The sequence below is a fragment of the Bombina bombina genome, chromosome 1, assembly GCF_027579735.1.
Source record: "Bombina bombina isolate aBomBom1 chromosome 1, aBomBom1.pri, whole genome shotgun sequence".
Classification (NCBI taxonomy): domain Eukaryota; kingdom Metazoa; phylum Chordata; class Amphibia; order Anura; family Bombinatoridae; genus Bombina; species Bombina bombina.
Genome location: NC_069499.1, coordinates 1389412127 through 1389427618, shown reverse-complemented (window position 1 = coordinate 1389427618; position 15492 = coordinate 1389412127). Strand labels below are relative to the sequence as shown.

Here is a 15492-nt window from a genome sequence, read left to right as displayed (position 1 = left end):
TTTTGCTTATTTTTAAATAACATTGTGCTGATTTTCAGACTCCTAACCAAGCCCCAACATTTTAGATGTATACTGATATCTAAAGATTTCTGCTAGCTCCTTTATAGTAGTAGTGTCTATTACATGCAGTTATATGATAATGTGGTGTATACTGACCTTTTAAACCAATTTCCTGTACCAGCTACCTAACATACAATCTGTACTACGTTAAACTGTTATTTGTTATACATGTACTGTATGCAAGCTTTTATCATTATTCAATGTTTGTAGCTGGCTGTTCAAGTTATGCAACATTACAAATTATTACTTAATTTCTCTAGTGCTAAACACCCAGCTGTAAATAAAGTTTATCAGAGGGAGCACTTGGTTTACTGTGTGGAAAATATCCTTGAGGTTGATGACTGAATAGCATCTGCCTTTGGTACTAAAGATGGAAGTCAGCCCTTCATATGTGTACCAGTTTTATGTAAAATGCAGCAAAATATGATAAAACTACAAATACAATTATTAAAACTGATTAGATGTTTGAAACAAAATTGTCACAGAACTTCCTCAATTTCCTTTCATGTTGGTTTACTTGATTTTTACTATCATAACTCTAGCTATTGTACCCCTATAAAGGGCTATGGAATATGTTAATTAAAGGGACAGTCTACAATAGAATTTTTATTGTTTTAAAAGATAGATAATCCCTTTATTAACCATTCCACAGTTTTGCATAACCAACACAGTTATATCAATATACGTTTTACCTCTGTGATTACCTTGCATCTAGGAACCTTCATCCAGCCCCCTGGTCACATGACTGTGACTATTTATTATCTATTTAGCATTATTTTAAATTTAGCATTGTGTTGTGCTAAATCTTAAATAACTTTCTGTGCCTGAATACAGTGTTATCTATATGGCCCACATGTACTTTCGGTCTCTGTGTTGAAAAACAAGTTAAAAAGCATTTGATTAGATGCAGCCCTCAAGGGCTTTGAAATTAGCATATGAGTCTGTGTGGGTTTAAGTTTCAGCTAAGAATACCAAGAGGAAAAAGCAAATTTTATGATAAAAGTAAATTGGAAAGTTAATTAAAATGACATGCCCTATCTGAATATTGAAAGTTTAATTTTGACTAGACTGTCCCTTTAATATCTGAAAATAAAGATGTCTTCCACAAGCAGAACTCTTAAAGTATGAAAACTACCTTTAAATGAAGGATGCACATGCTATGAATTTGTTTTAGTGATCTATGCTACAGCGTATATTATTCTGTATCTGAGAATGCATGTACAGAAGGTTAGCAGGATACTCACGCGGGGCATCTGATGAACACTCAGCAGCTCAGGCAATTTGACTGTTAACATCTTGAGGCAGAGCAAGTTCCTGGACAGCTGCTGCTTACTCCTTCTCCCTCAAAGAAGATCTCCTGTGGCGACCAAACATCCGTTCTACAATAAAATTTCAGCAAAAGGAAATGAAGCAAGATATGAGCAGCCCAGAAGCCTCAGCATGAGGGAGAGACAAGGAAACACCAGGAAGCCAACACAGAGCTAGGTCGACAAATAACACCAGTTTAACTCTCTTTCCCCACAACTAGCATTGCCATAACAGCTCTTATAATATTAGAAAATACAAGAAAGGAACATCTAGAGAGAAAAAAACAAGAGGTGACACAACAATTAGGCTTAAACTGACAGGGATGTGGGACAGGGGCAACAGGATGGTCGCTTGTTGATTATACTCATTCTCCTCTTCTGGATACCATAAACTTAGTAGACCAACTACAGGTGCCATTTCACTTTAGTACCAAGCCTTCTATTAAAGGGATAGTAAACACCAAAAATGTTATTGTTTAAAAAGATAGATAATCCCTTTATTTACCATTCCCCAGTTTTGCATAACCAACACTGTTATAGAAATATACTTTTTACCTCTGTGATTACCTTGTATCTAAGCTTCTGCTGACTGCCTCCTTATCTCAGATCTTTTGACAGACTTGCATTTCAGGCAATTAGGGCTGAGGCTTAAATAACTTCATGTGCGTGAGCACGTTATTTATATGAAACACAAACTAATGCCCTCTAGCCGTGAAAACCTGTCAAATGCATTCAATAAGAGGCGGCCTTCAAGGGCTAAGAAATTAGCATATAAACCTACCTAGGTTTAGCTTTCAACTAAGAATATCAAGAGAACAAAGCAAATTTGATAATAGAAGTAAATTAGAAAGTTGTTTCAAATGACATGCCCTATCTGAATCATAAAAGTTTGATTTAAATTTTACTATCCCTTTAATACATTTGTCTTAAAAACAAAATGTCTGCCACCAAACACGGAAAAAAAATAATAACTGGTAAACAGTAAATAATTACTTTAACCCTCTCAAGCAAGCTAATTAAAAAGCTTCACACACAGTGCAATGAATATACAGTTTTAACAGCAGATCTTAAAGACTCGACTAAAGTCAAACAGTGTATTAAAGAAGAAACAGCAGACTAGAAATGTCATAAGTAACCCTGGATTTTTAATATAAAAAACTTTGAAAAACAGACTCTTTGTAAAGATAAAACGAAGCACAAACTACTCACCAACAAAAGACGCTGCCAGTAAACGTAAGCTGCTAAAACAAAATAAGGATGAGAGGCATTCCTGAAGCATAGTCTGCACTCCCAGACCTTCACTGAGATGAATACTAACAAATATACTTCCAAAAGGAAATACAGGGTTTTGTACCATTAACCCACATTGCAAACATTCCATTCCGTACTTTTTTCCTCACTGTATTTAAGAGCACACAACAGTCTACCAATGAGAGGACATTCAGATTTTCCACACTTCATACAGGGAAAAAAAATGATGCTTACCTGATAAATGAATTTCTTTCATAGTGGTGAGAGTCCATGAGCCATTATTCCTGGGAATTCAACTCCTGGCCACTAGGAGGAGGCAAAGATACCCAATGTTGCACACTCTTAATTCCTCTCTCCTCTCGGATATCTCAGTCTAAATGTATAGCCAAGAGAAAAAAATGAGAAATATAGAGTAGTAGGAAAGGACAAAGCAGGGTAAATGAGGTGCATACTAAAACTGCCGCCTATTGAAAAAATATAAGAGGGCAGGTCTTGTGGACTCCTACCACCATGAAAGAAATGATTTTATCATGTAAGCATACATTTTGTTTTCTTTCATAAGATGATGAGAGTCCATGAACCATTACTCCTGGGAAATAATACCCAAGCTGTGGGGTCCACAAGTAAATGGGAGGGAGACCTCATAAGAAACTTGACTAAATTAAATTGTAAGAATTGAAACAGCCCAGCAAATTCTAAGGAATATTGGCAAAAAAAACATAATTTATGTAAGAACTTACCTGATAAATTCATTTCTTTCATATTAGCAAGAGTCCATGAGCTAGTGACGTATGGGATATACATTCCTACCAGGAGGGGCAAAGTTTCCCAAACCTCAAAATGCCTATAAATACACCCCTCACCACACCCACAATTCAGTTTAACGAATAGCCAAGTAGTGGGGTGATAAAAAAGTGCGAAAGCATATAAAATAAGGAATTGGAATAATTGTGCTTTATACAAAAATCATAATCACCACAAAAAAAGGGTGGGCCTCATGGACTCTTGCTAATATGAAAGAAATGAATTTATCAGGTAAGTTCTTACATAAATTATGTTTTCTTTCATGTAATTAGCAAGAGTCCATGAGCTAGTGACGTATGGGATAATGACTACCCAAGATGTGGATCTTTCCACACAAGAGTCACTAGAGAGGGAGGGATAAAATAAAGACAGCCAATTCCTGCTGAAAATAATCCACACCCAAAAATAAAGTTTAACGAAAAACATAAGCAGAAGATTCAAACTGAAACCGCTGCCTGAAGTACTTTTCTACCAAAAACTGCTTCAGAAGAAGAAAATACATCAAAATGGTAGAATTTAGTAAAAGTATGCAAAGAGGACCAAGTTGCTGCTTTGCAAATCTGGTCAACCGAAGCTTCATTCCTAAACGCCCAGGAAGTAGAAACTGACCTAGTAGAATGAGCAGTAATCCTCTGAGGCGGAGTTTTACCCGACTCAACATAGGCAAGATGAATTAAAGATTTCAACCAAGATGCCAAAGAAATGGCAGAAGCTTTCTGGCCTTTTCTAGAACCGGAAAAGATAACAAATAAACTAGAAGTCTTACGGAAAGATTTAGTAGCTTCAACATAATATTTCAAAGCTCTAACAACATCCAAAGAATGCAACGATTTCTCCTTAGAATTCTTAGGATTAGGACATAATGAAGGAACCACAATTTCTCTACTAATGTTGTTGGAATTCACAACTTTAGGTAAAAATTCAAAAGAAGTTCGCAACACCGCCTTATCCTGATGAAAAATCAGAAAAGGAGACTCACAAGAAAGAGCAGATAATTCAGAAACTCTTCTGGCAGAAGAGATGGCCAAAAGGAACAAAACTTTCCAAGAAAGTAATTTAATGTCCAATGAATGCATAGGTTCAAACGGAGGAGCTTGAAGAGCTCCCAGAACCAAATTCAAACTCCAAGGAGGAGAAATTGACTTAATAACAGGTTTTATACGAACCAAAGCTTGTACAAAACAATGAATATCAGGAAGAATAGCAATCTTTCTGTGAAAAAGAACAGAAAGAGCAGAGATTTGTCCTTTCAAAGAACTTGCGGACAAACCCTTATCTAAACCATCCTGAAGAAACTGTAAAAATTCTCGGTATTCTAAAAGAATGCCAAGAAAAATGATGAGAAAGACACCAAGAAATATAAGTCTTCCAATCTCGTTCAATCTCCATACCTTTAAATTTAAGGATTTCAGATCCTGATGGAAAAAAGGACCTTGTGACAGAAGGTCTGGTCGTAACGGAAGAGTCCACGGTTGGCAAGAGGCCATCCGGACAAGATCCGCATACCAAAACCTGTGAGGCCATGCCGGAGCTACCAGCAGAACAAACGAGCATTCCTTCAGAATCTTGGAGATTACTCTTGGAAGAAGAACTAGAGGCGGAAAGATATAGGCAGGATGATACTTCCAAGGAAGTGATAATGCATCCACTGCCTCCGCCTGAGGATCCCGGGATCTGGACAGATACCTGGGAAGTTTCTTGTTTAGATGGGACGCCATCAGATCTATTTCTGGAAGTTCCCACATTTGAACAATCTGAAGAAATACCTCTGGGTGAAGAGACCATTCGCCCGGATGCAACGTTTGGCGACTGAGATAATCCGCTTCCCAATTGTCTATACCTGGGATATGAACCGCAGAGATTAGACAGGAGCTGGATTCCGCCCAAACCAAAATTCGAGATACTTCTTTCATAGCCAGAGGACTGTGAGTCCCTCCTTGATGATTGATGTATGCCACAGTTGTGACATTGTCTGTCTGAAAACAAATGAACGATTCTCTCTTCAGAAGAGGCCAAAACTGAAGAGCTCTGAAAATTGCACGGAGTTCCAAAATATTGATCGGTAATCTCACCTCCTGAGATTCCCAAACTCCTTGTGCCGTCAGAGATCCCCACACAGCTCCCCAACCTGTGAGACTTGCATCTGTTGAAATTACAGTCCAGGTCGGAAGCACAAAAGAAGCCCCCTGAATTAAACGATGGTGATCTGTCCACCATGTTAGAGAGTGTCGAACAATCGGTTTTAAAGATATTAATTGAGATATCTTCGTGTAATCCTTGCACCATTGCTTCAGCATACAGAGCTGAAGAGGTCGCATGTGAAAACGAGCAAAGGGGATCGCGTCCGATGCAGCAGTCATAAGACCTAGAATTTCCATGCATAAGGCTACCGAAGGGAATGATTGTGACTGAAGGTTTCGACAAGCTGCAATCAATTTTAGACGTCTCTTGTCTGTTAAACACTGAATCCATCTGGAAACCCAGAAAGGTTACCCTTGTCTGAGGAATCAAAGAACTTTTTGGTAAATTGATCCTCCAACCATGATCTTGAAGAAACAACACAAGTCGATTCGTATGAGATTCTGCTAAATGTAAAGACTGAGCAAGTACCAAGATATCGTCCAAATAAGGAAATATCACAATACCCTGTTCTCTGATTACAGACAGAAGGGCACCGAGAACCTTTGTAAAAATTCTTGGAGCTGTAGCTAGGCCAAACGGCAGAGCCACAAACTGGTAATGCTTGTCCAGAAAAGAGAATCTCAGGAACTGATAATGATCTGGATGAATCGGAATATGCAGATATGCATCCTGTAAATCTATTGTGGACATATAATTCCCTTGCTGAACAAAAGGCAAGATAGTCCTTACAGTTACCATCTTGAACGTTGGTATTCTTACATAACGATTCAATATTTTTAGATCCAGAACTGGTCTGAAGGAATTCTCCTTCTTTGGTACAATGAAGAGATTTGAATAAAACCCCATCCCCTGTTCCGGAACTGGAACTGGCATAATTACTCCAGTCAACTCTAGATCTGAAACACATTTCAGAAATGCTTGAGCTTTTACTGGATTTACTGGGACACGGGAAAGAAAAAATCTCTTTGCAGGAGGTCTCATCTTGAAACCAATTCTGTACCCTTCTGAAACAATGCTCTGAATCCAAAGATTGTGAACAGAATTGATCCAAATTTCCTTGAAAAAACGTAACCTGCACCCTACCAGCTGAGCTGGAATGAGGGCCGCACCTTCATGTGGACTTAGAAGCAGGCTTTGCCTTTCTAGCTGGCTTGGATTTATTCCAGACTGGAGATGGTTTCCAAACTGAAACTGCTCCTGAGGATGAAGGATCAGGCTTTTGTTCTTTGTTGAAACGAAAGGAACGAAAACGATTATTAGCCCTGCTTTTACCTTTAGATTTTTTATCCTGTGGTAAAAAAGTTCCTTTCCCACCAGTAACAGTTGAAATAATGGAATCCAACTGAGAACCAAATAATTTGTTACCCTGGAAAGAAATGGAAAGTAAAGTTCATTTAGAAGCCATATCAGCATTCCAAGTTTTAAGCCATAAAGCTCTTCTAGCTAAAATAGCTAGAGACATAAACCTGACATCAACTCTGATAATATCAAAAATGGCATCACAGATAAAATTATTAGCATGCTGTAGAAGAATAATAATATCATGAGAATCATGATGTGTTACTTGTTGCGCTAAAGTTTCCAACCAGAAAGTTGAAGCTGCAGCAACATCAGCCAAAGATATAGCAGGTCTAAGAAGATTACCTGAACACAGATAAGCTTTTCTTAGAAAGGATTCAATTTTCCTATCTAAAGGATCCTTAAACGAAGTACCATCTGACGTAGGAATAGTAGTACGTTTAGCAAGGGTAGAAATAGCCCCATCAACTTTAGGGATTTTGTCCCAAAATTCTAATCTGTCAGACGGCACAGGATATAATCGCTTAAAACGTTTAGAAGGAGTAAATGAATTACCCAATTTATCCCATTCTTTGGAAATTACTGCAGAAATAGCATTAGGAACAGGAAAAACTTCTGGAATAACCACAGGAGCTTTAAATACCTTATCCAAACGTTTAGAATTAGTATCAAGAGGACCAGAATCCTCTATTTCTAAAGCAATTAGTACTTCTTTAAGTAAAGAACGAATAAATTCCATTTTAAATAAATATGAAGATTTATCAGCATCAACCTCTGAGACAGAATCCTCTGAACCAGAAGAGTCATCAGAATCAGAATGATGATGTTCATTTAAAAATTCATCTGTAGGGAGAGAAGTTTTAAAAGATTTTTTACGTTTACTAGAAGGAGAAATAACAGACATAGCCTTCTTTATGGATTCAGAAACAAAATCTCTTATATTATCAGGAACATTCTGCACCTTAGATGTTGAAGGAACTGCAACAGGCAATGGTACTTTACTAAAGGAAATATTATCTGCTTTAACAAGTTTGTCATGACAATCAATACAAACAACAGCTGGAGGAATAGCTACCAAAAGTTTACAGCAGATACACTTAGCTTTGGTAGATCCAGCACTAGACAGCGATTTTCCTGTAGTATCTTCTGACTCAGATGCAACGTGAGACATCTTGCAATATGTAAGAGAAAAAACAACATATATATAAAGCAAAATTGATCAAATTCCTTAAATGACAGTTTCAGGAATGGGAAAAAATGCCAAAGAACAAGCTTCTAGCAACCAGAAGCAATGAAAAATGAGACTGAAATAATGTGGAGACAAAAGCGACGCCCATATTTTTCGCACCAATAAGACGCCCACATTATTTGGCGCCTAAATGCTTTTTGGCGCCAAAATGACGCCACATCCGGAACGCCGACATTTTTGGCGCAAAATAACGTCAAAAAATGACGCAACTTCCGGCGACACGTATGACGCCGGAAACGGAAACAAATTTTTTGCGCCAAAAAAATCCGCGCCAAGAATGACGTAATAAAATGAAGCATTTTCAGCCCCCGCGAGCCTAACAGCCCACAGGGAAGAGTCAAATTTTTGAAGGTAAGAAAAAATGATTAAATCAAATGCATTATCCCAAATATGAAACTGACTGTCTGAAAATAAGGAAAGTTGAACATTCTGAGTCAAGGCAAATAAATGTTTGAATACATATATTTAGAACTTTATAAACAAAGTGCCCAACCATAGCTTAGAGTGTCACAGAAAATAAGATTTACTTACCCCAGGACACTCATCTACATGTTTGTAGAAAGCCAAACCAGTACTGAAACGAGAATCAGCAGAGGTAATGGTATATATAAGAGTATATCGTCGATCTGAAAAGGGAGGTAAGAGATGAATCTCTACGACCGATAACAGAGAACCTATGAAATAGACCCCGTAGAAGGAGATCACTGCATTCAAATAGGCAATACTCTCCTCACATCCCTCTGACATTCACTGCACGCTGAGAGGAAAACCGGGCTCCAACTTGCTGCGGAGCGCATATCAACGTAGAATCTAGCACAAACTTACTTCACCACCTCCATCGGAGGCAAAGTTTGTAAAACTGAATTGTGGGTGTGGTGAGGGGTGTATTTATAGGCATTTTGAGGTTTGGGAAACTTTGCCCCTCCTGGTAGGAATGTATATCCCATACGTCACTAGCTCATGGACTCTTGCTAATTACATGAAAGAAACCCTGTTTATCACACCAGAAAAAGAATCTGGATCTGGTTTTTGTAAAAAGGTAAGCTAGTTGAAATACCAAATAGCTAAAGGAGCCTATAGAAAGTGAGATTAACAATCCTTGGCTCTGGGAAAGAAAGATTAAACAAGAGACCCTAAGGTCTAAAGGTGAAAAACAACATTGATTCCCCAACAGGTAGAAAACCCCTTGAAGGAGAAATCCTTGCACCAGATGAAGAAATTGTAAACTGAATAATTGTACCATACAAAAATTCACTGCTGGGAAATGAAATGCAGAAAGAGTACAGTACTCAGTTCAAGACAAAATCAAGAAATTTCCTTCATTAAAAAGGAGACAAGGTTCCTCATCGAAGATCAAATTATGCTACAGTTGTGATATGGTCTGACTTGTAAAACAGACACAACTGTCTCATTTGAGAAAAGGCCAAATCTAAGAACCAAGACGTTCAGAGATATATATGTTGGTAACCAACTCTTTGCTATCTTCATCAGGAGAAATAACATTACAAGGGGGATGAGTAAAGAACACCTCCAGAAGACTGTAGTGGAGAAAAAACACTAGGACAAAGACTGATTTGTATATGGAGTCCAAAATAACTACTAAGAAAATATAATGTAAGCTCTGCACTATGTAAATAACAAGCCAAATTGATAAGTTTATTTAAATCAGACTTTTTAAAAATTTAAATCAGATTTAACTAAGAAAATGTGATAACATAAATAAATTGGAAAGTTGTTTAAAATTGCATGCTCTATTGAATCATTAAAGTTAAATTTTAACTTTACTGTCACTTTAAATAGGATTTTTTTTTTAAATAAAATGCTTTTTGAGGAAAAATCTATCTAAAGATATTTTCTATTTAAAATACATTATAATCTAAAGGTTATTCATCCTGAAATATAGATTCATTTTTAATTATGTAGCAAGATGTTGTATATTTATGGCTGTAATGTTTAATTTTTTTGGTAAATTAATTTCATTAATCCATTCACTATGTTCTGTCTTGAAGATATTGGGGTCTATTTATGTAGGTGCGGACAGACATGATCCGCTATAGCGAATTATGTTCGCCCTGACTCAGCATTTATCATTGCACCAGCAGTTCCGGTGAGCGGCTGGTGCAATACCGACCCCTAGCAGGGGGTGTCAATCAACCCAATCGTATTCAATTGGGCTGATTGCTGTCTGCCACCTCAGAGGAACTGAAGCGGAAAGGGTCGGAAGCAGCATCCGCTGCTTTACAAATAGACCCCATTATCACATATTGGGCCAGATCACAAGTGAAGCACTATTTAGCGCTTCCGTTAGAGTGCTAATTGTGGTAGAATTAAACATTTTGCACTCGTTGCGCTGGTAATATGAGTTGAAAGTAGAAAGTTATGGCATGCACAAAAAGCTTACATCTAGCACAATTAGACTGTTGCGAAAAAGTGAAAAATAAAACTAACACCTGACTCGCACGATAACCCCAACTCATTTTCTCATATATGCTAACCCGACATAAAAAACAAAATGTATGCTTACCTGATAAATTTATTTCCGTATATGGGGAGTCCACAACGTCATCAATTACTAGTAGGAATATCACTCCTGGCCAGCAGGAAGAGGCAAAGAGCACCACAGCAAAGCTGTTAAGTTTCACTCCTCTACCCATAAACCCCAGTCATTTGACCGAAAGGAAATGAAAAAAGGAATAACACAAAGGTGTAGAGGTGCCTGAGGTTTAGTAAAAAAATAACTGTCTTAAAGAAAAGGGTGGGGTCGTGGACTCACCGTATCTGGAAATAAATACATTTATCAGGTAAGCATAAATTTTGTTTTCTTTCCTAAGATATGGTGAGTCCACAACGTCATCAATTACTAGTGGGAACCAATACCCAATCTAGAGGACACAGATGACTAGGGAGGGAGAACAAGACAGGCAGACCTAAACAGAAGGCACCACCTCTTGAAGAACCTTTCTCCCAAAAGAAGCCTCAGCCGAGGCAAAAGTATCAAATTTGGAAAATTTGGAAAAAGTATGCAGAGGACACCAAGTTGCAGCCTTGCAAATCTGTTCCACAGAAGCTTCATTTTTTAAAGCCCAAGAAGAGGAGCCATTGATTGATGATGTCGTGGACTCACCATATCTTAGGAAAGAAATATGAATATTTAACATTCCAATGTTCTGCACATAGAAGAATATGTTCTATTTATGAAAAAATACATATATACATACATATATACAGTGTATATATATATATATATATATATATATATATATATATATATACACATATATACAGTGTATATATATATATATATATATATATACACACACACACATAGTGTATTTTGGTACAATATACATTTATATGTATATATATATATATATATATATATATATATATATATATATATATATATATATATATATATATAGGTATAGATATATAGAGATATAAGAATATCTATTTACAATTAAATAGACCATATTCTGCTATGTGTAGAACATTGGAATGTGACATTTAGGTACATACACACTCTAACACTATTAAAAATGAATATTGCAGAAATATATTTATATATATATATATATATATATATATATTTAGAGATGTATATGTATGTATCTCAATGTTAAAGCCCTTTGCCTGCTTTTTTTCCCCGAACACCTGGGCCCTCCCATCTTTGAGCCCTTATTACAATTGTGGGCAATATTTATTTATTTTTTATATTTTTTATTAGATAGTGTTATTTTGAGTGTAACTGTTTTTTGTAATGTATTTTTGATTTGTTTTTTGACAATTTTTATTTTCGGAAAACAGTTAACCACAGCTCTGAGATAAGCATTCTAGGGTAAATAGCAATTGCGCTCAAGCGATCGTGCTCAACTTGTAAAATGAGCGCAATTTAACCTGCATGCCAACGATTGCGAAAATCCACGTGCAAACATACGGCTAGATTTAGAGTTGGGCGGTAGCCGTCAAAACCAGCGTTAGAGGCTCCTAACGCTGGTTTTTACCGCCCTCTGGTATTTGGAATCAGTCAGGAAAGGGTCTAACGCTCACTTTACAGCCGCGACTTTTCCATACCGCAGATCCCCCTACGCCATTTGCGTATCCTATCTTTTCAATGGGATCTTCCTAACGCCGGTATTTAGAGTCTTGGCTGAAGTGAGCGTTAAAAATCTAACGACAAAACTCTAGCCGCAGAAAAAAGTCAGTAGTTAAGAGCTTTCTGGGCTAACGCTGGTTTATATAGCTCTTAACTACTGTGCTCTAAAGTACACTAACACCCATAAACTACCTATGTACCCCTAAACCGAGGTCCCCCCACATCGCCGCCACTCTATTAAAATGTTTTAACCCCTAATCTGCCGACCGCACACCGCTGCCACCTACGTTATCCCTATGAACCCCTAATCTGCTGCCCCTAACACCGCCGACCCCTATATTATATTTATTAACCCCTAATATGCCGCCCCCAACGTCGCCGCTACCTACCTACACTTATTAACCCCTAATCTTCCGACCGGACCGCGCCGCTATTATAATAAAGTTATTAACCCCTAATCCGCCTCACTCCCGCCTCAATAACCCTATAATAAAATAGTATTAACCCCTAATCTGCCCTCCCTAACATCGCCGACACCTAACTTCAAGTATTAACCCCTAATCTGCCGATCGGAGCTCACCGCTACTCTAATAAATTTTTTAACCCCTAAAGCTAATTCTAACCCTAAATTAGAATTCTAAATCTAGCCGATATTGTGATCTAGATCATTAAATCTATCTAAATATAATTTCTATTTAAGCTATATTATAATCCAAAGGTTAATCATCCTTAAATAAGGATTAGTTTTTAATTATGTAGCAAATTGCTGTATATTCATGGCTGTAATATTTAAATTTTTGGTAAATCAATTACATTAATCGGGTTCTTCAAACCACGGGTCGCGACCCATTACTGGGTCGCAACACCATGTTTACTGGGTCGTGAGTCAACATGAAACAGGATTTAGCTGAAAAATGGGACAGTTCAAAGAAATTCCAGTAGGTGACGTTTCTAATTTTTGCAAATGCAAATTCACTTTAGCGAAGGCTGGTCTATCTCTCAAGCCGGTATGTGCAAAAGGTCATGTGCGATCTGTAGTCTTAAACTCAGCCTGTTTTAGGCTTCCACACTTGCGGATGTTCAGCATACATTGGAAGCGTTTGAAGTCCTGGAAAGTCACAACATCCTCTAATATCCATCTCATCAAGGAGATACCGATCTATGTGAAGGGTGATAAATATCTGGAGCCGCCTTTGGGAACATCCGCAAGTGTGGAAGCCTAAAACAACAGGCTGAGTATTCCAAGGAGATAAGACTACAGATCGCACCATGATCTTTTGTATATACCGGCTTGAGAGAAAGACCAGCCTTCGCACCAGCCTTCGCTAAGGTAAATACAACAGCTGTCTGGTAAATCTGCTGTAGTGGAAGCCATTATCCCAGAGACACAGCAATAAAGGCAGGTTGTATAAACTTTATCTCTCTTATTTGAATGTCATTAAGTGCCATATATACTGAGACGATCACGAGGTACAAAGTTTGTGACTATATCACAGGTGGCAACCCTGCTATGAAGATATAATATGCCTGCCAATAACTGTATGACCGTTTCACGCCTCATAACTCAACCTCAACCGCTAACCCCCCTACACTCACCCAAATTCACCCCCCCCACACCCCACAAAGACTATCTGGAGCCCCCTCACCAGAGAGGACACCCTAAGAATCATGAAATCCATCCAACTTCAGCGCACTCTCTGACCCATGCCCCCATCACATTCACCAAAGCAAGTGACACCATCGTCCCTATACCATCGCCCCTGCTCTATCAAAACCAGCACCTTCAAAGATGTCTGGAAGCACACGGAACTGAAACCTTTGCTGAAGAAACCCTTGGCAGACCCCATGGACCCAAATAACTACTGACCCATCTCTCTACTTCCCTTCCCGGCCAAAGTCATAGAGAAGTCCATCAACTTGCAACTTATTGACCACATTGAGGCCAATCACACCCTGAACCACTCCCAATCTGGTTTCAGAAGCAACCACAGCACTGAGACCGCCCTCCTCACCGCCACAGATGACATCCGCGCCATGCTCGCCCGAGGAGAAACCGCCGCCCCCTTCATCCTCCTAGACCTCTCAGCCGCATTCAACACTGTCGACCACAGCACCCGCCTACACAACGCCAGTATCTGCAGCAAAGCCCTGGAATGGATCACCTCCTTCCTCACGGGCAGGACCCAGAAAGTCAGACTCCCGCCCTTCTCCTCCTCCAAACCCACACCAGTCAACTGCGGTGTACCGCAAGGCTCTTCACTGAGCCCCACCCTCTTCAACATCTACATGGCCCCTCTCGCCGCCACAACCTCAACATTGTCTCCTACGCCGACGACACCCAGTTAATCATCTCACTCACCCAAAATCCCACCACCGCCAAAAAGAACGTCCATGAAGGCCTGACAGCAGTCGCCGCCTGGATGAATGACATCCGGCTCAAACTGAACACAGACAAAACCGAAGTCGTCGTCAGGGCCGCCATCAGAGGGTAACAGGGGTGACTCCTGTCAGGGGCCCAATGAGCCAGGGGGGCCCCATGAGGCAAGAACTAAAAAAAAAGCAGAGCGCTAATTGAGCATGGGAAATGTTATTACAAGGAGTAAAGTATTAGCATTTGAGAGGATTTCTTAGTGTGCACTAAACCACTATGCGCAGTGTGAGACAGACTTGGCACTTTGTACGGTGTGTGCCTGAGTCAGACGGCAGATCACTTTCATTTGCAGAGGAGGTAGGACTTACTTAGCAAATGCTTTTTATTTCTTTGTGCAATTTTGGATTGTAACTTCAGAGTGGTATTAGTTGTATGGTGGGGCTAGGGGTCCATAAAAACAATTTTTTTTTTTAGCAGCAGTGTATTTATGATTATTTGACAATGCTGTAGAAATTCTATATTTAAAACCATGCAGAAATGTGTCCTCCTCAAAGCACAAATGGTAGATGCCCTTTTGGCAGATATGCATTTTTATATATATATATATATATATATATATATATATATATATATATATATATATATATATAAATAAAACATTCCAGTTTACTGCCCCTTTATGCAAGGACTTTCCAGATGCAAGGAGGCATTTGATCTAAGATTTTTACATCTGCATAAAATGTTATACTCTCATACTCTCAGACTAAGATTGCTCAGTGTTTGAAATGAGACAGGTTAACTTAAAACTGTTCAGTTTACACTACAGCTGACTTATTTTTTAAATACATACCAACAAGCCTAAATCCTGCATTTAACCAGATCTAATGGTATGAGTACCACAGATTATGGTCCC

The 15492-nt window shown here is 38.6% G+C and overlaps 1 protein-coding gene across 1 annotated transcript in view; it reads right to left on the bottom strand.

Annotated features, from left to right (window-relative positions):
* PAQR6 (progestin and adipoQ receptor family member 6) overlaps positions 1-15492 on the bottom strand; it is a 99344-nt gene that overhangs the window by 51552 nt on the left and 32300 nt on the right. Inside the window, exon 2 of the mRNA XM_053704612.1 lies at positions 1305-1439. Coding sequence (XP_053560587.1) covers positions 1305-1355 — 51 coding nt within the window. The 5' untranslated portion in view covers positions 1356-1439. The remainder of the gene's footprint in view (positions 1-1304; positions 1440-15492) is intronic.